The sequence below is a fragment of the Dipodomys merriami genome, unplaced genomic scaffold (assembly GCF_024711535.1).
Source record: "Dipodomys merriami isolate MVZ:Mamm:240054 unplaced genomic scaffold, mDipMer1.0.p SCAF_7, whole genome shotgun sequence".
Lineage (NCBI taxonomy): Eukaryota > Metazoa > Chordata > Mammalia > Rodentia > Heteromyidae > Dipodomys > Dipodomys merriami.
In genome coordinates this window covers 46,327,116-46,351,247 of record NW_027206290.1, presented here as the reverse complement: position 1 = coordinate 46,351,247, position 24,132 = coordinate 46,327,116, and the positions used below count along the sequence as shown (strand labels likewise).

At 40.7% G+C, this 24,132-nt stretch overlaps 1 protein-coding gene across 4 annotated transcripts in view; it reads right to left on the bottom strand.

Annotated features, from left to right (window-relative positions):
- Cnot10 (CCR4-NOT transcription complex subunit 10) overlaps positions 1-24,132 on the bottom strand; it is a 59,919-nt gene that overhangs the window by 21,974 nt on the left and 13,813 nt on the right. For all 4 annotated transcript variants that reach the window (XM_070006496.1, XM_070006493.1, XM_070006495.1 and 1 more), the window contains exons 4-11: positions 21,887-22,037; positions 19,195-19,337; positions 15,942-16,028; positions 15,491-15,574; positions 10,079-10,196; positions 6,921-7,070; positions 4,945-5,147; positions 1,511-1,632 (exon numbers count right to left, since the gene is read on the bottom strand). In XM_070006496.1, the coding sequence (XP_069862597.1) occupies positions 1,511-1,632; positions 4,945-5,147; positions 6,921-7,070; positions 10,079-10,196; positions 15,491-15,574; positions 15,942-16,028; positions 19,195-19,337; positions 21,887-22,037 (1,058 nt within the window). The remainder of the gene's footprint in view (positions 1-1,510; positions 1,633-4,944; positions 5,148-6,920; positions 7,071-10,078; positions 10,197-15,490; positions 15,575-15,941; positions 16,029-19,194; positions 19,338-21,886; positions 22,038-24,132) is intronic.

Below are 24,132 nucleotides of genomic sequence, written 5' to 3'. Positions count from 1 at the left end.
TCAACAATCTGTACATGGGACAGTTTCTATATTACTTTGGTTGTTTTATGTATTAACAAATTTTCCCTAGTACTAAAACTTAATTTTAAAATATTTTTGTAGCCAGGCGCTGGTGGCTCAAGTGGTAGTGCTTGCCTTGAGTTGAAGAGTTCAGGGACCAGCGCCCAGTCTGAGTTCAAGCGCTATGACTGACCAAAAAAATTAAAATAAATAAATAAATAAATAAATAAAATTGTTCCCAAGAACAATGAGAAAAATGACTAATTGAAAACAATCTGTGGGCCAGGCACCGGTGGCTCACGCCTGTAATCCTAGCTACTCAGGAGGCTGAGATCTGAGGATCGCGGTTCAAAGCCAGCCTGGGCAGGAAAGTCTCTGAAACTCTTATTTCCAATAAACCACCAGAAAACCGAAGTGATGCTGAAGCTCAACTGGTAGAGCGCTCGTCTTTAGCTGAAGAGCTGAGGAACAGCGCTCAGGCCGAGCTCAAACCCTAAGACCAACAAAAAAAAAGAAAAGAAAAGAATCTATGGGGGATGGGAAGGTGGCTCAGTGGTAGAGTGCTTGCCTTGCATGCATGAAGCCCTGGGTTCAATTCCTTAGCACCACATAAGCAGAAAAAGCCAAAAGTGGCACTGTGGCTCAAGTGGTAGAGCACTAGCCTTGAGATGAAGAGCTGAGAGAGTGCCCAGGCCCAGAATTCAGGCGCCATGACAGGCCAAAAAAAAAAAAAAAGAAAAGAAAAGAAAACAATCTATGGATTTTTCAAGTCCTTTGTATAAAATGGTATAGTAGTGTTGGGATAAAACAAACAGTCCTACATACTTTAATCATCTCTAGAGTTTTAAAATCCCTAATACAATGTAAATGCTATGTGAAGAGTTGTTACATAGTACTGTTTACATATAACAACAGACATGTTCAGAACAAACACAATTTTTTCCATGAAAACACAATGTTTTCAGACTGCATTAGTTGAATCCATGGATGGAGAACACATAGATACAGGGATGGAGAACACATAGATACAGAGATGGAGCCATCTGTCCAGGAACAAATTCCCCATTTCATGGACGTAAAGATTGATACGAAAAGGAGACACCAAGATGCCCTCTTCTGGACATTCTGAATAATAGAACCAAATAAACTACAATTTCTTAGTACATGAAAATTTTTAGCACCCACAAATATAATAAGTCAAAATCACATGGTTAGATTAACATTCATTAACCTATGTGTGAAGATCTATTTCTTCTTCTTTTTTTTTGGTCAGTTGTGGGGCTTGAACTCTGGGCCTAGGCACTGTCCCTGCGCTCTTCAGCTCAAGGCGAGCACTCAACCGCTTGAGCCACAGCGCCACTTCCTGGAGATCTATTTCTGAAGCAGCAGTAAAACCTAGTTACTGAGTGGTCCCTCCTGTGAAATGATAAACTCTAAGTATATGTCTATACTTAAAGTACATTGTGTCAAGCAGTATTAAACATATACTTGCTCTTGGCAAAATACTTACTTATATACAGTATTCTGTATGGACTGTGATGCCAGAACAATTTTACGGTGATAGCCTTGACCAACAATAGATTGTACAATTCCCTTTTTGCTTGGAAGACCTTTAGTTTCTTGTTCAGAACTCTATAAGATAAAACAGTTCAAAATAAATGTAAAGGAATTTAAATTTAAGATGTGTTAAGAAAAATAATCCAGTATTTTAAAAATTACTGTTGTTGTCATTTTAGGAAGGATCGTGCTAAAAACTCAGACTGATCTCAAACTTGCTATGAGCTATAAGTCATTCGCTTCTGATGCTAGATCTTTTCCTTCTTAAAGAAGCAACACATTGTCAGCAACATATAAACAAGCTCAATACAAAACATAGCCACAATGCTAGATTTGCAGAAAACTAAAATCTCTAAATCATAAGATCAGTAAAGCCAGGTGCTGGTGGCTCATGCCTATAATCCTAGCTACTCAGGAGGCTGAGACCTGAGGATTGCAGTTCAAAGCCAGCCCAGGCAGTCCATGAGACTCTTATCTCCAATAAACCACCAGAAAACTAGAAGTGGTACTGTGGCTCAAGTGGTAGAGCGCTAGCTTTGAGCTGAAGAGCTGAGGAACAGAGCCCAGGCCCATAGTTCAAGCCCCATGACCGACCAAAAAAAAAAAAAAAAAAAAAATCAGTAAACACTTAAACTGAAAACAAAAATAAAAATATATACATAGATACGCATATATGTACATATATATCCTAAATTTAAATATATATATACATATATATCTATAGGTATACAACGTATACCTGTATGTATACTATGCATACCTACATATGTATTATACATACATATCTATAGGTATACTATCTATGGAAAACTTTGCATATTTTTCTCAGATGTGTTATTTCATTGTGAGCTTGGCAGCACCAATTTCACTTATAAACTACCTTCCTTTTTTTTTTTTTGGGGGGGGGGTGTCAGTTGTGGCACTTGAACTCAGGGCTTGGGCACTGTCCCTTGAGCTAGTTCAAAGCTAGCACTCTATCACTTTGCACCACAGCACCACTTCTGGTTTTCTAGTGGTTAAATGGAGACAGAAGTCTCATGGATTTTCCTGCTTGGGTTGGCTTTGAACTGTGATCTTCAGATTTTAGCCTCCTGAGTAGCTATATAATAGGTGCCTAGTCCTCCTCCAACTTACATTCAGATGAATTTCCACTTAGTCATCCCAATGGACACTCAAATTCTCATACAGAGGAAAACCTGGAGTCAATCAATATGAACTGTCAGATCTAAATTTTACATTGCACAAGCATCTAAAGAAAATCATCTAGCTGGGCACTGATGGCTCACGTCTTTAATCCTAGCTACTCAGGAGGCTGAGATCTGAGGATCGCAGTTCGAAGCCAGACCTAGCAGAAAAGTCTATAAGACTCTTATCTCCAATTAACCACCAGAAAACCGAAAAAAAAATGTTTAAAGAAAAGCATCTAAAGTAATTCTGATTTATAGTAACTACACAAGACCCTCAACAGGTAAATTCAGTAAAGGGAATAGCAAATTCTGGAGATTCTTTTACTGGGTGACTAAGGCAGTTCTTGATATCTAGTCTGGCTTTGAATTCTCAATCCTCTTGCCTCCTCCTCCTGTGTGCCAGAATTACTGGTATATACCAGTACAAATTCTGCCTAAATTTATCACTTAATTAAAAAACTAATAAAAGCTGAACTCTGGTGGCTCATACCTGTAATCCTCCTGGCTACTCAGAGGCTGAGATCTGAGGATCATGGTTCAGTCAGCCCAGGCAGTAAAAAAAAGAAAAAAAAAAAAAAAGGAAAAGAAACAAAGCATTTGCCAGGTACCAATTAACCAACGTGAAGGCTGAAAGTGACGGTGTGGCTGAAATGGTAGAGTGCTAGTCTTTTTTTTTTTTTTTTTTGGTCGGTCATGGGGCTTGAACTCTGGGCCTGGGTGCTGTCCCTGAGCTCTTCAACTCAAGGAAAGGACTCTACCACTTGAGCCACAGCACCACTTCCGGTTTTCTGGTGGTTTATTGGAGATAAGAGTCTCATGGGGGCTGGGAAGGTGGCTAAGGGTAGGGGGCTGGGAAGGTGGCTCAGGGTAGAGTGCATGCATGAGGCCCTGGGTTCAATTCCTCAGCACCACATAAGCAGAAAAAGCTGTAAGTGGCGCTATTGCTCAAGTGGTAGAGCGCTACCTTTGAGCTGAAGAGCTGAGGGACAGTTCCCAGGCCCCACGACCAACAAACAAAAAAGTCTCACGGACTCACATGCTCTACGACCAACAAACAAAAAAGTCTCACAGACTCACATGCCTGGGCCGGCTTTGAAACACAATCTTCAGATCTCAGCTTCCTGAGTAGCTAGGGTTACAGGAGTGAGCCATTGGCGCCCGGCCTTAAGTGCAAAAAGTTAAGAAAAAGTAAAGTAGCAACCCCTCTACCCTCCAAAAAGGAGAAACGCAACATTGGTCTCTTCCTTCCTGGTATAGTCAATCAAATCATGTAAGTACCAAGCACACATGCTTCCTTAAACCACTGGATTCATTTAGCTGCTTCTCAGAAAGTGCTGTTTAGCAGAACCTCAACATCCTACATAACCTGTGGTAGGTGTGTGAGGCAAGACTTCAGGTTGTTATACCAACCCAACCTTCACATATCCAGGGAGCACAGGAAGAAAGGGGGGATAGAAATGGGTTCACACAGACATCTGATAATTACATATTTGTCTTTTCCTCCCACCAACTCTTCTTAATTTAAGATTTAGAAGGGTTCCACCAATTCTTGTTTGGAGACAAAACACTGATATAAGCCAGCCCATTCCCACGGCCACTGTGAACATTGTTTCAAAGAGAAACAGCCTGGTATCTATGAAGTATATTGTCATCACTGACCCAGAAGTGAGAGGCCCAAGCACTGAAGGAAATGCAGTTGAACACAGGTGTTTCGATCCCAGTGTGGGCCCTCAGCAGATGGCTTATCAGATCCATAGCCATCACCATTCCAATAAACAGGGCCTTCTCTCTGGCTTTAACCCTTGTATGACCTAGTTACCCAGATTTCTAGCAAATGGCTTCTTTTGGCATGTGTATGTGCTGGTCCTGAGACTTCAGGACTTAAGCACTGTCCCTGAGGCATTCATTTATTTATTTATCTCAAGACTAGCAATAAAACTACATCTCCATTTTTGAGTCACAATCCTCAGATTTCAGCCTCCTGAACAGCTAAGATTGCAAACATGAGCAGCCACCAGCAATTGGCTGCAAATGACTTTTTAAAACTAATTTCCCCTTCAACTTATAAGGAACAGAAGACTATCTTTATAAACTCAATGAGAAATGATGTCTGACATGTTCCCAACAATTTTCTTCTACCCATGTAATAAACATTAGGAAGGAGAAATGGAGGCTCTAATCAATCCCAAGCAGCACTCACCCCCTTATTGGCAGCAATACAGCATTCAGCCAGCCTGAGCCAAAGTCGGGGATTTGCATGATAAACCTGAACAGCTTCAATCAAACACTCAAAGGCAGCGAGAGGCCTTCCAATGTGAAGAAGCTGAATTCCACAGTTATATAGCAACTCGTACCTCTTGTTGGTTAGTAACGTACACATGGGTCTTCCTGAGAATTTTTTGCCTAGTAATGAAAATTTGAAAACAAATCATTAAAGTAAGAGTTATATAGCGCACATTTATTTTACAAGGTAAACACTACTATATATTTTTTTAAATTTTTTATTGTAAAGATACTATACAGAGGGTTACAGTTACATGAGCAAGGTAATGAGTACACTTCCTATTGAGCAGTTACCCCCTCCATTGTTTTCCCCCTACCATCCCTTCCCTCCCTACCTTCCCCGAGGTTCTTTTTTTTTTTAAATTGAAACACTACTATATTTACTACCAATAATGACTTGAAGTAATAATCAATACCCCCCGTAGATATTCTCAGGAGGGTAAAGATCAGAGATAATAAGACTCCTTTGACACTTCCACCTTTCTAAGCCTTATTTATTTTGTCAGTAGTTGGGCTTGAACTCAGAGTTTGGGCACTGTCCGAGTTCTTTTACTCTAGTGCTCTACCACTTTGACCCATAGCACAACTTCTGGTTTTTGAGTGGTTAATTGGAGATGACTATAGGCATGATCCACTGGCACCCAGCTAATTCTTATATTTATTTTCAGTTTGGCTGTGTGTGTTTTTTTTAAACACGTGCTACCACTTACTCAATGATTCAAAGTAAGATCCCTATAGTCTGGAATACATTCTCATTGTTGGGCACCGGTGGCTCACGCCTGTAATCCTAGTACTCAGGAGGCTGAGATCTGAGGATCATGGTTCAAAGCCAGCCTGGGCAGGAAAGCCTGTGAGACTCTTATCTTCAATAAACCACTAGAAAACCAAAAAACCACTGTGGCTCAAGTGGTAGAGCACTAGCCTGAGCTAAAGAGCTGAGGGACAGCACCCAGGTCCAGAGTTCAAGCCCCACGACTGACTGAAAACAAAAAACAAAAGAACCCCAAAACATTCTCATCAGTTAACCAATTTTTGTATTAGGAAGTATAAAACTAGCTAGGCACTAGTGAATTATACCTGTAACTGAGGATCTAGGTTCAAAACCACTCAGGAAACCACCTCAAAAAAGCTAGAAGTAGAGTTGTGCCTCAAGTGGTAGATCCCCTATCTTTAAGCAAAAACCTATGCCGAGTTCAAGCTTCAGGACTTGCATGCATCACACATGCACTCACAGTAAAAAAAAAAGCTGCTTGATTTTATGCATTTCAGATCAAGAATGCAGTAATATAAACATCAAAGGATGAATTGCAGGAATTTGTATAAAGACTGTCAAATATTGCCAATGGTACTATTTGTAAAACTCAGTGGATAGTTTGTAACAGAGCTAACCTGGCTCAGACAAAAAAGTAGTTTGTGACATTATAATATGGGATTACCAATTCTAAATCCATGAGAAATTAAATATAAATTTTTTTGGGGGGAGGAGAGGGATTGAACCCAGGACCTGTATCTTATCTATTTCTCTCCAGGCTGGTGCTCTACCACTTGAACCACACTTCCACTTATAGCTTTTCTGAAGTGTCTAATTAGACGTCATGGACTTTCCTGCCCAGGCTGGCTTTGAACTGTTTATACTCAGATTGAAGCCTCCCAAGTAGTTAAGATTGCAAGTATGAGCCACTGACACCCACCTAACTTAAATATTTTGCTAAGTTACTCCTAACACCCTGCTGTTCAAAATAGCAGTGTCGACTAAAACTCAATACAGACAAATTTGTTGGGCAGATCTTTCTTCGTAGAGCCACATTATGGCATATATTTGGCAAAGTGCTTGTTCTCTAATTATGATTTTCTCAATTAGTAAATGCAAACTGTCCCCTGTGTAGGGCTTACCTGGATCAGTGCTACCTGAACTGAGCTGTGCACAGACATTGTCATTCTCCTGCAGAGCCTTCTTAAAATAGAATATTCCTAAATTATGCTTGCTCATGGCAAAATGAATACAACCAAGATTATTCCAAAACATGCATCTCAAGCATTCACCTGAGAAAAACACAAATAAATTAGTTTATCGCCTTTTTTTTTTTTTTTTTTTTGGTCAGTTGTGGGGCTTGAACTCTGGGCCTGGGCACTGTCCCTCAGTTCTAAAGCTCAAGGTGAGCACTCTAGCGCTTGAGCCACAGCGCCACTTCTGGTTATCTAGTGGTTTACTGGAGATGAGTCTCATGGATTTTCCTGCCCAGGCTGGCTTTGAACTGCAATCCTTAGATCTCAGCCTCCTGAGTAGCTAGGATTACAGGCATAAGCCACCGGTGCCTGGCTACTGCCAAATTTTGATCTAAACAATCCCTCAAAAAAAATTAGGGGGCTGGGAAGGTGGCTCAGTGGTAGAGTGCTTGCCTTGCATGCATAAGGTCCTGGGTTCGATTCCTCAGCACCATATAAGCAGAAAAGGCCGGAAGTGGTGCTGTGGATCAAGTGGTAGAGCACTAGCCTTGAGCTAGAGAGCTGAGGGACAGTGTCCAGGCCCAGCGTTCAGGCCCCCTGACTAGCAAGAAAAAAAAAAAGAAAAAGAAAAAAGAATTAGGTTCCATGTAATATAAATTGTTTGTAATTCCACTTAATCCCTACAGAACAATTCATGAAGCATTAGTAATTCAGATTTTTTTTTTTTTTGTCTGTCGTGGGGCCTGAACTCTGGGCCTGGGAACTGTCCCTCAGCTCTTCAGCTCAAAGCTAGCGCTCTACCATTTGAGCCACAGAGCCACTTCCAGCTTTTTCTGCTTATGTGGTGCTGACGAATTGAACCCAGGGCTTCTTGCCTGCAAGGCAAGCACTCTTATCACTGAGCCATCTTCCAAGCCCTAATTCAGATGTTTTTAATACTTCAGCTGTTTGTGTTTGTGCTGGTATTGGGTACTAGGCCAGCTTTTCCACTCAAAGCTGTCACTCTACCATAGCTCTACTTCTTGCTTTATTGGTAGTTAAGTGGAGATAAAAGTCTTATGAACTTTCCTGCCTGGGCTGGCTTTGAGCCCTGAACCTCAGATTTCAGCCTCCTGAGAAGCTAGGATTATGGGTGTAAGTCACCAGAACCAGCTTCAATTTTTTTTTTTTTTTTGGTGCCAGTCGTGGGCCTTGGACTCAAGGTCTGGGCACTGTCCTTGAGCTTCTTTTGCCAAAGCTAGCAAGCTACCACTAGAGCCACAGCTCCACTTTCAGCTTTCTGGTAGTTCATTAGAATAAAAATCTTAGTTTTGCTAGGCACTGGTGGCTCATGCCTGTAACCCTAGCTACTTAGGAGGCTGAGATCTGAGGATTGCTGTTCAAAGCCAGCCAGGGTAAGGAAAGTCCGTGAGACTCTTATCTCCAATTAACCATTGGAAAACCTGAAGTGGAGCTGTGCCATTGTGTGGAAGAGCATGTGCCTTGAGCTGAAGAGCTGAAGGACAGCACCCAGGCCCAGAGTTCAAGCCCCCCGGCCAACAAAAAATCTTGTTTCCAGTCTGGCATGGTTTTAAACCATGAACCTCAGATCTCTGCCTCGTGAGTAGCTAGGATTATACGAGTGAGCCACTGGTATCCAGCTCCACAATTTTATTTATTTATTTATTTATTGCTAGTCCTCGGTCTAAAACTCAGGGCCTGGGTATTATCTCTGAGTTTCTTTTGATAAAGGCATTGTGACTAAGCATCTTCTCATGTCTGTTGGGCATATGGAGTTCCTTTTTTTTTGTTGTTGTTGTTGTCAGTCGTGGGGCTTGAACTCTAGGCCTGGGTGCTGTCTCTGAGTTCTTCAGCTCAAGGTGAGTACTCTAACCACTTGAGCTCAAGCCCCACAACTGACAATAAATAAAAATAGCTGGAAGCCAGGTGCCAGTGACTCACGGTTGTAATCCTAGCTATTCAGGAGGCTGAGATCTGAGGATCTTAGTTCAAAGCCAGCCCAGGTAGGAAAGTGGGTGAAACCCTTATGTCCAAATCACAGAAAATCAGAAGTGGAGCTTTTGCTCAAGTGGTAGAGCATTAGCTTTGAGCTGAAGAGCTGAGGGACAGCGCCCAGGCCCAGAGTTCAAGCCCCATGACCCACAACAATAAAGAAAGAAATAAAGCAAGCAAGCAAGCGAGAGTGAGAGCGAGAGAGGGAGGAAGGAAGGAAGGAAGGAAGGAAGGAAGGAAGGAAGGAAGGAAGGAAGGAAGGAAGGAAGGAAGGAAGGAAGGAAGGAAAGCAAGCAAGCAAGCACAGTAAGCAAGCTGGGGTTGGTGGCTCACTCCTGTAATCCTAGCTATGCAGAAGGCTGAGATCTGAAGATCACAGTTCAAAGCCAGGTTCAAAGCCAGCCCGGGCAAAAAAGTCTATGAGACTCTTTTTTTGATCTGTTCTGGGACTTGAACTCTGGGCTTAGGCGCTATCCTTCAGTTCTTTAGCTCAAGGCAAGAGCTTTACCACTTGAGCCACAGCACCACTACTGGTTTTCTAGTGGTTTATTGGAGTTAAGAGTCTCACAGACTTTCCTGCCCAGGTTCCATGAGACTCTTATCTCTAATAAACAACTCAGAAAACTGGAAGTGGCACTATGGCTCAAGTAGTAGATTGCTAGCCTTGAACTGAAGAGCTAAGGGACAGCCTAAGTCCAGAGTTCAAGCCCCAGGACCAAAAAAAAAAAAAAAAAAAAAGAGCTTAGGGATAGTACCCATGCCCAGAATTAAGAGTTCCAGGACCAGGGAGGAAGAAAAAAAAAAAAGATCAGGGGGAGCTGGACACCAGTGGTTCATGCCTGTTTCCTAAGATACTCAAGAGGCTGAGATCTGAAAATCATGGTTCAAAGCTAGCCCAGACAGAAAATTCCATAAGACTCCAATTAACTACCAGAAAATAAGAAGTAGTGCTGTGGTTCAAAGCAGTTGAGTACTATAACTGAGTTTAGCTTAGAGACAGTATCCAGGCCGTGAGTTCAAGCCCCAGAGCCAACAACAACAACAAAAGAGATCAAGGAGAATAAAACAAGCAATAGGAGGGAGAACAATGTGAGGGATAACACGTCTTTTACCTGTTTTCATAAATCCTGGATGTTCAGCAATGTTTGAACTATTTAATAGTTTCACAGCTTTTCGGTAATTGCCCCTTAAGTATTCAAAGTTACTTTTAAGAAACAGGGAGGGTGCAGACTGCAAAGAAAATATAAACGTTAATTAAAATTTGCTTTTAGGTACCTAATGTACCCAAACTGTAATTTTACTGTTGCATAGGTATGCATAACATGAGTTAGTCAAGTTATGGCTAGACATGTTTCTAGGATAAGGGACTAGGACTATGGATAAAGCATATGTGGCTCACTCCTGCAACACCAGTTACTCAAGAGGCTGAGATCTGAGAATCAGTTTGAAGATAGCCCAGGCTGGAAAGTCCATGAGACTACTATCTCAGAAAAAGCTGTAAGTAGTGCTGTGGCTCAAGTGGTAGCGTGCTAGCCCCGAGCATAGAGAGGCTCAGGGACGGAGGTGAGGCCGAGTTCAAACTCCGGGAAGGGGGTAGAGGGTGGCAAAAGGGGCCAAGGGGGGGCGGGAAGCATGTACCAAGCAAGCCATGTGACAATGAGTTTGATCTCCAGTCAAAGTTTCTAAATTTTTCACTGCTCTTACAATCTAAAAATTGATATGTGTCAAGAGAGTACTTTGCAAACAGAAACATTGAAGTCTACCAAAAATATATTAGAGAATCAACTAATATAAACTTTATAGACCACGAAAGACAATTTGTCCCATGAGTTAGAATGTGTTTTTGACTTTAAGCCTCACTATCTCACAATACTGTAAAATTTGTTAAAATTATGTTATCACTTAATCATAATAATTTGCAAAAAAAATTGTATCCTGCTACTTTGCTGAAGTGGTTTATAAGTTCTAAGAGTTTGGGGTGGAGTTTTTGGGATCACTTAGGTTTAATATCATGTTATCTGCAAAAAGGGATAGTTTAACTTCTTCCTTTCCTATGTGGATCCCTTTAATGTCTTTTTCTTGCTTTATAGCTCTGGCTAAGGATTCCAGAACTATATTGAAGAGGAGTGGTGACAGTGAGCATCCCTGTCTTGTTCCTTTCTTTAGGAGAATTGGTTGTAGTTTTTCTGCATTAACTATAATATTGGCTATTGGTCTGCTGTATATGGCTTTTATTGTTTTAAGGACTGTTCCTTCTATTCTGTTTTCTCCAGAGCTTTTAACATGAATGTTGTATTTTATCAAAAGCCTTTTCCACATCAATGGAGATAGTCATGTGGTTCTTGACCTTGGATCTGTTGATATGATGGATTTATTGATTTACATATGTTAAACCATCCCTGAATCTCTGGGATGAAACCTACTTGATGGTAACGTATGATTTTTTTTGGTATGTTTCTGGATTCTGTTGGCTAAAATTTTATTGAGGAGCTTTGCATCTGTGTTCATCATGGAGATTGGTCTGTAGTTCTCTTTTTTTGTTGAGTCTTTGCCTGGTTTGAGGATGAGTGTGATACTGGCTTCATAGAATGTGTTTGGGATAGCTCTCTCTCCATTTCTCAGAAGAGTTTGAAGAGTATGGGTATTAGTTCCTCTTTAAAGGTCTTTTAGAATTCCATACTGAATCCATCTGTTCCTGGGCTTTTCCTTGTTGGAAGACTTCTGATTGCTTCCTCTATCTCATTGGATGATATTGGCTTATTTAATTGATTTATTTCTTCTTGGCTAAGTTTGGGCAATTTGGATTTCTCTAGAAATTCATCTCTTTCTGCTAGGTTTTCCTTCCTTAGTGAGTATAGAGTCTGGAAATAGTTCTTTATAACTGTTTGGATGTCTTGGATGTTTGTTGTGATTTTTCCTGTGGTGTCCCTGATCATATTGATTTGGGTCTTCTCTCTCTTTTTTTAGTTAATCTTGCCAGAGGTCCGTTAATTTTACTGATTTCTTTCAAAAAAAACCCCAGCCTTTTGTTTTATTAATTTTATCTCGCTCCATCTAGGAACTTTAGGTTCAATTTTTTCATGCTTTTCTAGCAGTTTTAGTTGCAACATAAGATTATTTACCTGGTCTGCTTCTATTTTTGCCGTTGTAGGGCTTGAACTCTGGGGTTGGGCACTGTCCCTGCTCTTCAGCTCAAGGCAAGCACTCTACCACTTGAACCATAGCACCACTTCTGGTTTTCTAGTAGTTTATTGGAATAAGTCTCACAGACTTTCCTGCCCGGGCTGGCTTTGAGCCTCGATCCTCAGATCTCAGCCTCCTGAGCAGCTAGGATTACAGGCATGAGCCAACGGTGCCTGACTGTTTCTATTTTTTTGCTGTGTGCACTGAGAGCAATAAATTTGCCCCTCAGGACTGCTCTTGCCATGTCCCACAGGTTTCTTTGTGAGTAGTATTCATTTTCATTGAATTGTAGGAACTTTTAAATTTCTTAATTTTTCTGTTACCCAGGTGTTGCTCAGAAGTGTGCTGTTCAATTTCCATGTATTTGAGTAATTTCTATGGTATGCTTTGTTAGCAAGAACTAGCTTGATTCCACTGTGGTTGGATAGAATACAGGGGATTATGTCAATCATCTTGTATTTGCTTAAATTCCTTGTATGAACTATGATATTGTCTATTTTGGAGAAAGATCTATGGGCTGCTGAGAAGAATGTATACTGGGTTCTAGGGTGGAAAACTCGGTAGATGTCAATTAATTCCGCCTGAGATATGGCATCATTTAATTCAGAGGCTTCTTTGCCAATCCTCTGGTTGGTAGATCTGTCCTCTGGTGAGAGTGGAGTATTTTTTTTTTTTTTTTTGCTGGTCATGGGGCCTGTACTTTGGGCCCGGGCACTGTCCCTCAGCTCTTCAGCTCAAGGCTAGCACTCTACCACTTGAACCACAGCACCACTTCCAGCTTTTTTTTTTTTTCTGCTTATGTGGTGCTGAGGAATCGAACCCAGGGCCTCATGCATGTAAGGCAAGCACTCTACCACTGAGCCACCTTCCCAGCCTGAGAGTGGAGTATTAAGTCTCCTAATATTATTGTATTTGGATCTATTTTATTCTGTAAGTCTGAGAGTATTTGCTTAACATATTTGGGTTCACCAATGTTTGGGGAATATAAGTTGATAATGGTAATACCTTCTTCTTGGATCGTTCCCTGTATTAATATGTCTTTGTCTTTTTGTATTAATTTTAATGAAAAGTTTATTTTGTCACAGATACCAGATGGCAACTGCTACCTTCTTGCTGGGAGCATTTGCATGGTAGATCTTTCTCCATCCCTTCACTCGGAGTGTTTTTATCTTTGGCTGTGAGATGGGTCTCTTGAAAACAACAAATGGATGGATCTTGTTTTCTGATCCAATCTGCAATTCTTTTTCTTTTGATTCGTGAATTGAGCCCATTAATATTTATGGTTATTATAGAGAGATGCATTGTGTTTCCTGTCATTTTCCTGCTTTCCTAAGTTTTTCTTTTTTCCTTTCCTCCTGTGGTAACTAAGCTAGACTATTAGTGATATCTGTCTGATGTGGATCCCTGATCTTGATTGTTTTCTTCAGGTTTTATTTCTCCCTCTTAATATTCTCTGAAGTGCTCACTTAATGTTTATGAATTTAGTTTTACTTTACTATTAAAAATTTTAGTTTAGGGGCTGGGAAGGTAGCTCAGCGGTAGAGTGCATGCCTTGCAAGCATGAAGCCCTGGGTTCAATTCCTCAGCACCACATAAACAGAAAAAGCCGGAAGTGGCGCTGTGGCCCCAGTGGTAAAGCGCTAGCCTTGAGCTGAAGAGCTGAGGGACAGCACCCAGACCCAGAGTTCAGGCCCTATGACCGGCAAAAAAAAAAATTTAGTCTCTCCATTGAATGTGAATGCTAGGTTCACTGGGTATACCAGGCTGGGTTGGCAGTTATTAGTTCTCAGGGCTTGGATGGTACTTTCCCGAAAGGCTTTGCTTGCATTCAGTGTCTGTGTAGAAAGATCTGCAGTGATTCTGATTTTTTAATATAATATAGCTCCTACTTTGCTTTTTTTTTTTCTGTATGCAAGATTGTTTCTTTATTATTCAGATCTGTCATTTTTACTGTAATAGTACCTGGCCTTTAAAAAAATTTTTTTTTAAAGAAAAAGAGTCTTTCTGTGCTATGATCCTCCAGCTTTAGCTTTCTGAGTTGCTTGAATTACACACATGGGCCTCTAGGCCTGACTTAATTGGAAATTAGACAGCAACCATCTTAATGATTATCAGAAAAGATTAATGATTATCTGTATATATTAGACAGAAAAGCACCTTTTGTTAGAACCCAAACAGAAATAATAAAATATTTTCCAAATAGGAGAAAGAGTCCATGTATGAATGGAAAAATTTTCCAACAAAAATTTTTGTTTAGTTGGGTGCTGGTGGCTCATGCCTGTAATCCTAGCTACTCAGGAGGCTGAGATCTGAGGATGGCAGTTCAAAGCCAGCCCAGGCAGGAAAGTCCTTGAGACTCTTATCTCCAACTTACCACCACAAAACTGGAAGCAGCACTGTGGCTCAAGTGGCAGAACACTTGCCTTGAGCTCAAAAGCTCAGGGACAGTGCCCAGGCCCAGAGTTCAAGCCCCATGACCACACACAAAAAATAAATAAACAACAACCAATAGTACTTAGCTAGAATGCAGATGCATGCAGAGGATCTAGACCTTCCCAAGAGCATACCTGCACTTCCTATTCTATTGTTTATTCACTTCAGCTTAGAAACAGACTTTCTGTGTAAACCTTGCTTTTGCTCTGCCTCTGCCTTCCAACCACACCAGAGTGCTGGCCACTAAAGAAGGTGGGTTTTCTTTTCTTTTTAATTTTAAAGAATGATTCAATAATAGAAAATTTAAAACAGATTGACTGTCCTTCATCCATAACGGAAGCTGGGTTTTCAACGACTATCTAGGTTGAAATAGCATGAGGCACATCTACCTTTATTCTTTTTTTTTTGTCAGTCGTGGGGCTTGAACTCAGGGCCTGGGTCCTGTCCTTGAGCTCTTTCACCCAAAGCTATTGTTCTACCACTTTAAGCCACTGGGCCACTTCTGTTTTGTTTTGTTTTTGCCGGTCATGGGGCCTGAACTCTGGTCCTGGGCGCTGTCCCTCAGCTCTTCAGCTCAAGGCTAGCACTCTACCACTTGAGCCACAGCGCCACTTTTGGCTTTTTCTGCTTATGTGGTACTGAGGAATCGAACCCAGGGCCTCATGCATGTGAGGCAAGCACTCTGCCACTGAGGCACCTTCCCAGCTCCTGATTACAATTTCTTATCAAGGTTTATGTCTGTTAGTAATAACAGATCGAGAGAAATTATTTCCAGTTGAATCCAGGTCTTTAAGCATGTTAAGCATGCTATAACACTCAACTGAAAAAAATTATTTAAAACTGACAAATACTCATACTCTAAAGAAGCCAAAAGTTTTAAACAATAGAAAAATCCAGAAAGAACTTACATTTCCAGCTGTATTCATCACTGACTTGATTTCCCTTTTGCATGCTTTCAGGGACTTCATTTGGATATAAGCTCTTACTTTGTACTGAAAAGGAAAAAAATGCTAAAGTTTGACTTTCTAGTTAAGGAAATTAATCTGTTTAGAACATAGTTATATACAGCAATTACTAAAGTGTTTAAAATTATCTTTATCATCCAACACATTCTCAGGCTATTTACCATCAGTAACCTAAAAAATTACACTGTACTATTATCATAAGCAAAACAGGAATAAATGTATTTCTAAATTACAATCCTTCAAAATCAACACACGCTGCTTTGAATTATATAATGCTTTAAAAAATTTCTTGTTGTCTCACTATTCCTAAGTACAAGGACACATGTGATACAGCCAGCCTTTGACACATACAGCACCTAAAGTATACATAACCACCTGTAGACATGCACAATACCTGATGTATCTTTGATTTTGCAGCTTCTATTAGAGCTCCACTTTCAGCTTTATGATTAGATCCATCTTTGTTGGTATTATTACCACTCTGTAGAATGATGAAAAAAAAATCAGTCAAAACTGACCATGACTGATTTCTAAGCAAGCTAACAGACCCTAGAGTATTGTCAAAATGCAGAACCCCAGGACCCACTCAGGGATTAAGGCTTCATAAGTATGGAAACTAGTTCTGAGAAGTTCACAGCTGATCATAAAGATGGACTTGGTTTAAAAAAGTCTATATCTTCCTACATTTCATAATAGGTCATATCTTTGCCTTCTTAAAACTTTCTCTGCTTCATTGACTTTTGTTTCCTGACCGAGTAATTATCAAAATTAACTGATTCAGAACTTCATTTGAAAAGAAAAATCAGATTAGTTTATATTGTACAACAGTAAAAAATAACCATATTACAGCTTAGCTAAAAGTACTAAGGGAGTAGGAGCCACATGCAAGGGTTTTATTTTTAACTGTTCTGGGAATTGTGTACAACCTTGAGAAAGTAATTTAATCTTCATAAAGAAACATCTTTTTCTCAAAATATTTAAAAAGTGTTTCAAATATTTTATGCCAAACATGTAATAATGAAGACATCTTTTTTGGTAGTTAACTGGAGATAAGAGTCTCACAGGCTTTTTTGCCTGGGCTGGCTTTGAACCATGATCTTCAGATATCAGCCTCCTGAATAACTAGGATGACAGGCATGAGCCACTGGCACCTGGCATGAAGACATTCTTACAAATGAAAAGATGTTCAATATATACCCTTAAATACAAATCCAAAGCAAAATTATTACAATGTACCACATTACACCCACTAAGATGGCTAAAACTTTTTAAAAAGACAGACAAAGCATCAGGGCACAGGTGGCTCAAACTTGTAATCCTAGCTACTCAGGATGCTGATATCTGACAATTAAGGGTCAAAGCCAGCTCAAGCAGGAAAAGTCCAAGAGACTCTTATCTCCAATTATAGTGTTAGAGAACTAGCATTGAGCAAAAAAGCTAAGGAATAGAACCCAGTAGTGCCCTAGTAGTGGCACCAAAAAAAAAAAAGGCAAACCAGGATATGAATTCAAGACCCTGTTCTGTAACAACAAATACCTTTATGAGAGCTGGGCACCGGTGGCTCACGCCTGTAATCCTAGCTACTCAGGAGGCTGTGATCTGAGGATCACAGTTCAAAGCCTAGCAGGGTAGTAAAGGGCCTATGAGATTTTTTTTTTTTTTTGCTGGTCATGGGACCTGAACTCAGGGCCTGGGCACTGTCCCTCAGCTCTTCAGCTCAAGGCTAGCACTCTACCACTTGAGCCATAGAGCCACTTCCGGCTTTTTCTGCTTATGTGGTGCTGAGGAATCGAACCCAGGGCCTCATGCATGCAAGGCAAGTGCTCTACCACTGAGCCACCTTCCCAGTCTGAGACTTTTTTTTTGTCGGTCATGGGCTAGATCTCTGGGCCTGGATGCTGTCCCTCAGCTCTTCAGCTCAAGGCTAACACTCTACCACTTGAGCCACAGCACCTCTTCTGGTTTTCTGGTGGTTTATTGGAGTTAAGAGACTCACACATTTTCCTGCCCAAGCTGGCTTTGAACTGTGATCCTCAGATCTCAGCCTCCTAAGTAGCTAGGATTACAGGCGTGAGCCACCAATGCCCGGCTTGTGAGACTCTTCTCTCCAATTAACCACCAGAAAATAGGAAGTGGCACTGTGGCTCAAGTGGGAGAGCACTCACCTTGAGCTGAAGAGCTCAGGGACAGCACCCAGAACCAGAGATAAGCCCAACAACCAAAAAACCCCCCAAAACCTTCATGAAGTGATGGTGGGAAAGTAGAATAGCAGATCTAATTTAGAAAACTATCTGGTAGCTTCTCCTAATGTTAAATGTGGAGTTACCCTATGACTCATGATTATAAGCCTAAATATATACTCCAAAGAACTAAAAATGTATATTCACATGGTAATTAGCACATGAATATTCACTGTAGCATTATTTATAAAGCCTAAAATGGAACATAACCCAAATGTCCACCAACTGATAAATGGATTTAAAAATATGGCATATTTTGTCAGGCATAGCCTAGTATTTTCAGCTACAAAAGTGATAAAGTACACGCAAAAAAAGCACCAAGCACATACTACATATGGAAGAAGCTTGAAAACAGCATATTACGTGAAAGAAGCCAGTCAGGAATAATCACATACTGTCTGATTCCATTTGTATGTAATGTGCAGCACTGGGAAGATCAATGGCAGGCAGGTCAGTGGCAAGGGGAAATGGTGATGAGTACATGGCTTCTTTTTGAGGTAATGAAAGTACTCTGGAATCAGACAGTGGTAATGGCTTACAACTATGTAAGTATATTAAAAATAAACTAACCTGTACACTCTAAATGGCCTTTTATTGAGTTTAGACAATAACAAACTGCAGCTACTAGTGTCTCACGACTGTAATCATAGACACTCAAGAAGGCTGAGATCTAAGGATCAGTTTGAAGCCAGGCCAGGCACTGAATTCCATGAAATTCTTGTCTAGTCCTGGGGCTTGAACTCAGGCTCTGGGCACTGTTCCTGAGTTTCTTTTGCTCAACTAGCACTCTGCCATTTGAGCCACAGTGCCACTTCTGGCTTTTTCTGTTTATGTGGTACTGAAGAATTGAACCTAGGGCTTCATGCATACTAGGCAAGCATTCTACCACTAAGCTACTTTCTCAGCCTCCATGAGACTCTTGTCTCTAATTAGCCAGCAAAAAAAAACAGAAGTGGAGCTGTGACACTAATCTTGAACAAATAGCTCAAGGGACATCCCCAAGCCCTGAGTTCCAGCCCCAGTACTAGCACACACATACACCCCCCCTTGAAAAAAAAAGTAGTTTATATGAATTATAAATTACATCTCCAAAAATCAGTTAATAGACAATCATTTTATTTTACTTTTGTTAGTTGTAGGGCTTGAACTCTAGGCCTGGGTGCTGGCCCTCAGTTCTTCTACCACTTGAGCCATAGCGCTATTTCCGGTTTTCTAGTGGTTTATTGGAGATAAGAGTCTCACAGACTTTCCTGCCCAGGATGTCTTTGAACTGCAATCCTCAGATCTCAGCCTTCTGAGTAGCTAGGATTACAGGCATGAGCCACCAGCTTGGCTTAGACAATTATTTTGTAACTACAAAGACAAATCATACTTTTAAATTTTAGTTTGATTATCCGGAACACTCACCTCATTTTTTCCATTTTTGTTATTATTTCCCTGAGAAATCATTTTTTCTAAGACAGCCAGAAGATGCAAAGCTTTCTCAGCTTGGTAGGTTAATATATACAAGTCTACAAGCAGAAAACACACTGCTTGGGCAAATTTTTCTTCTGGTGAGAAAAAAAAAGGAAAAGAAATGTCATAATCCCAAGTCAAAAATATACCTCAAACTATTGTTAAAAAGAGTGCAAAGCTCTATAGGACAAAGCTTAAACGTTTCATCAAGTGATACATGCCAGTGCAACCATGAAGGAAAGTAGTGTACTGAAGTGGCAGCAAGGCCATTCTATTAGGGTCTCAAGGTCTTTCATGCCAGGTATTACTGACTCACCCTTTGTGAAATATCTACAAGATGTCCATGTAATGAGGAATACTAATTTAGGTGGGAAGAAACCAGAATTCTGGTTTTTGTTCTGCTTCTTACTACATGTTTGATGTTCACAAATTACTTTCTGGACTTCCCCTGCCTGACCTGTAAAATACAGGACTACTTTACCTACATGAAGGAAAGGATGTCTTGAAGTTCTATCTACTGTATCTCTAAAAAGGCTTATGCTCTATGAACTAGACTTCCTTTCCAATCACAGAAATAGAATAAAGAAACAGCTTGATTTTGGAAGCTCAAAGAAGCAAGGTGTAGAACCTATGAGAAAATTAAGACTCCTAAGAGGGAAATACAGGTAACCTGTTGTGACATAAGACCATTCCTTTTAAAAAATGAAGATAAAATAAAAACTGTAATGAAAAAGTTAAAGTCTAAAAGGTAGCTGCTATAACTCAGAACAGAACATTTTAAAAGCATTTAAAGAGTAGAATCCTTTACAATGACAGTCCTAGAGTACACTTCAGACCTGAAGTCCTCCCCAGCTCCTGCTCTGCCCCTTGCTACTGCTAACTTCATCAGTTACTACCCTCCCCACCTAGCTTTACAAGCCAATCTACCTTCTCTCACTCAGCACTGGCCCTCACTTTGCATAAAACATTCACACATGCTGTTTTCGATAGTCTCAGCAGCAATGTTTTCCTCGAGGAATCACAACTCACCTTCTTCCTTCAGGTAGCTTTCCAAATATCAACTCACCTAGGCCTTTAACATCCAGGGCCAATCTCCATCTTCTTACCCAATTTTAGCTTTAACTCACAGCATCCAACAACCACACAATAAAAACTGTGTTACTTTCTCTCCCATCAGGATATAAACTTAAGGAGGGTAAAAGTATCTCTGTGTACCAGGTTCTTAAACTGCTTTTGCTGAAAAGCATTGACTCCTAACTTGAGCTCACAAACTGAAAGGGTCAAAGTGTGGCATCTCTGCCTCCCTTTTCTATTTCCTTTACCCTGACTCATTCTTTCCAGCAGTTACCTTGGAATCTAGGAAAGACAGGACTTGATAACATGTTTTTCAGGAGGGAAGGAAAATGAACCCCCTGCCTGGACAATGACTTGCTTATCCTGACCAGAGATAAGCTCACAAGAACCCCTACCAAAACCAGAGAGATAAAGATCTAGAACACACTGTTACCCAGACTGCTTAGAAATTACATATACCTCTCTCTGGACCCAATTCTTCATCTAATTAACTAAAACTGCTACTGAAGGGTTGAAGTGCTTATTTTGTAAGCATCCTTTCTCTGCCCTCAGCAAGTTCTTCTTGCTCTTGTGAAGCAAGAGTCCTTGTGTGAATCTTTCTAATCTTTACTACTCTGTTCTCAAGTACATCAGGAAGCAATCAGTTCTATGCTATCTATACTATGTCTGAATACAAACATTTCAGTTAGGCAACAGAAATTAATGACTATGCTATCTTCTAAGATTCCAACATGCTCCTTACTAAATGCATTAGAGAAAGGACACAGTTCATTAGGTAATGTTTAGACAGCAAAGAAAAAGTAGTAAGTCTTCTTAATATGTGCTGAGTGAGAGAGAAAGAGAGAGAGAGAGCGCGTGAGTGAGAGCGAGAGTGTGCATGCATGCATGCACACGTGCTAGAGTTTGAACTCGGGGACTCACACTCTCACTTAGCTTTTTTGACTCAAGGCTGACATTCTATCACTTGAGCTACACCTTTACTTCCAGCTTTTCGTTGGTTAGAGAAAGGATTCTCTCAGATTTGTCTGCCTGGGCTACCTTTAAATCACAATTCTCAGATCTCAGCCTCCTGATTAGGTAAGAGTATAAGTGTAGGTGACCAGCACCTGATTCTTCCCAATATTTTTTCTTTTCTTTTGTTTTATTTTGTTGTAAAGGTGTTGTACAGAGGGGTTACAGTTACATAAGGTAATGACATTTTTTGTCAAACATTGTTACCCATGCCTTCGTTTTTCTCCCACTATTCTTCCAATATTTCTAGTAGTTGTCATCAAATTTAGGTGGGATAGGGTGCCAAAAGGATATGTAATTAGTCTAAATGTATGTATTCTTACATATTGTGAAAACCAACTTGGAAAAAACTGAGGTGAATCTAACTAGGTTATCTAAGTAAAAGCAGTAGAGCATGTTAGAAGGAACTTTTTTTTTTTTTTTTTTAATGTACTGAGGTTTTAACTCAGGGCCTTGTATTCACTAAGCAGATGCTTTACTCCTTGGGCCATTGTCCCAGCATAGCTGGGATGTTAGATCTCTCCAGCTAAGAAAACTTTTGACTTGACAAATAACATACCAAAAGGTTCTATGAACTGATAAAGTTTTTCACCAACTGAGATAGCCTCTGTATACTGCCGCAGATGATAAAGAATGACTGCTTGGTTATAATACAACATGCTGTTTTCAACATCATCTAATCCATCCATTTCTTCAACAGCTGAGTGGACCTATAAAATAATCAGTGGAGAACGTGTTCTAACAACTATAAGGAATAAACAGCAAGGAAATTCATATAGATAAACAGAACATAGGCCACCATTTCCTTCTTGCAATTCTGGGCCCCTGCATGCAAGAAAAGCAGCCTACCCCCCAATTACATCCCCAACATCAGCATATTTCCCTCTTTCCCATGCCTTAAACCTTTCTTTCAAGACAGCTCTACATTGTTCAGCTGTTCTTCAATTCCTAAGCTCAAGTGATTCTTCCTCCTCAGCCTCCAGAGTAGATGGAAAGGTAGCTATGTGGTCCAAAGTCTGACTTCAACATTTTTTTATTCAGATTTTTAAATTTTCCATAGTACCTCTCTAGTTTAATAATTTCATTCATCTATTTTACACACCATAAGATTCTGTTAAGTATTTTTTTTCTTTTTGTCGGTTGTGGAGCTTGAACTCTGGGCTTGGGTGCTGTCCCTCAGCTCTTCAGCTCAAGGTAAGTGGTCTACCACTTGAGCCAGAGCGCCACTTCCAGTTTTCTAGTGGTTTACTGGAGATAAGAGTCTCATGGCCTTTCCTGCCTGGGCTGGCTTTGAACCATGATCCTCAGATCTCAGCCTCCTGAGTAGCTAGGATTACAGGCATGAGCTACCGGTGCCCAGCTCAGTTAAATATTTTGTTTGTCAGTCTTGGGGCCTGAACTCTGGGCCTGAGCGCTGTCCCTCAGCTCTTCAGCTCAAGGCTAGTGCTCAACCACTTAAGCCATAGTACCACTTCTGGCTTTTTCTGTGTATGTGGTGCTGAGAAATTGAACCCAGGGCCTAATGCATGCAAGGCAAGCACTCTACCACTGAACCACCTTCCCAGCCTTCTTTTAAGTATTTTGAGGGGACAAGGCAAGGTAATTCTTTTCCTTACCACTAAGAAGATATCCTTCCTACTTTAACTGCCAACATTGCTTTTGAGTGGAATTCTCACTTCCTAGCCTGATGAGGTTTTTAAAAAATTTTTATCATGAATTTGAAGAGACTACAAGTTGAATTTGAAGCGACTAGAAGTTAGTAGGCAAAACTTAAAATGATTTTTCCCATAAAAATGTTACGCATGGCCAGGTACCTGTAGTCCTAGCTACTCAAGAGGCTGAGATCTGAGGACCAAGGTTTGAAGCCAGCCCGGGTAGAAAAGTCCATGAAACTTTTATCTCCAATTATCACCAGAAAACTAGAAGTGAAGTTGTGGCTCAAAGTGGAAGAGCACTAGCCTTGAGCAGAAAAGCTCAGGGACATCACCCAGTCCCTGAGTTGAAGCCCCACAACTGACTAAAAACAAAGTTATGCATGGGCCTTGAAGTGTGTCTTAAGTGGTATCATGTCTGCTTTACAAGAGCAACGCTATGAATGCAAATTCCAATACTGTCTCCCTCCAAAAAAAGTTATGCTATAACTCAAATATACCTCAAAGTGGTAGAACATTTGCCCAGCAAGTTCAAGGCTCTAAGTTAAATTGCAAGTACCAAGAAAAACAAAATAAAGCCAGGTGCTGGTGGCTCACACCTGTAATCCTAGCTACTCAGGAGGCTGAGATCTGAGGATCATGGTTCAAAGCCAGCCCAGGCAAGAAAGGCCGTGATTCGTATCACCAATAAACCACTCAGGAAACCAAAGTGGTGCTGTGGCTCAAGTGGTAGAGTGCTTACCCTGAGCTGAAGAGTTTAGGGACAGCGCCCAGGCCCTGAGCTCAAGCTCCATGAATGACAAAAAAAAAAAAAAAAGCAAAAAATGACAATGTGTAGTGACTTACATCTATAATCCTACTGAGGAGGCAAAGACCAAGAGGATCATAGATAGAAATCAGCCCAGGCAAAAAGGTATTAAGATGCCATCTCAGCCTATAGCTGGACACAGTAGTAAATACTTCTCATCCCAGTTATGTGGAAGGCTAAAATCAAGACAAGAGGCTTGCAGTTCCAGGTCAGCCTAAGCAAAAAATGATTGCAAGGCCCCATTTCAACACAATAAGCTGGGCACAGTGATGTGCCTCCCATTTATGTCAGGTCACACCAAGAGGATTGATGGTCCAGGCCACCCAGGGCAAACAGTGAGACCTT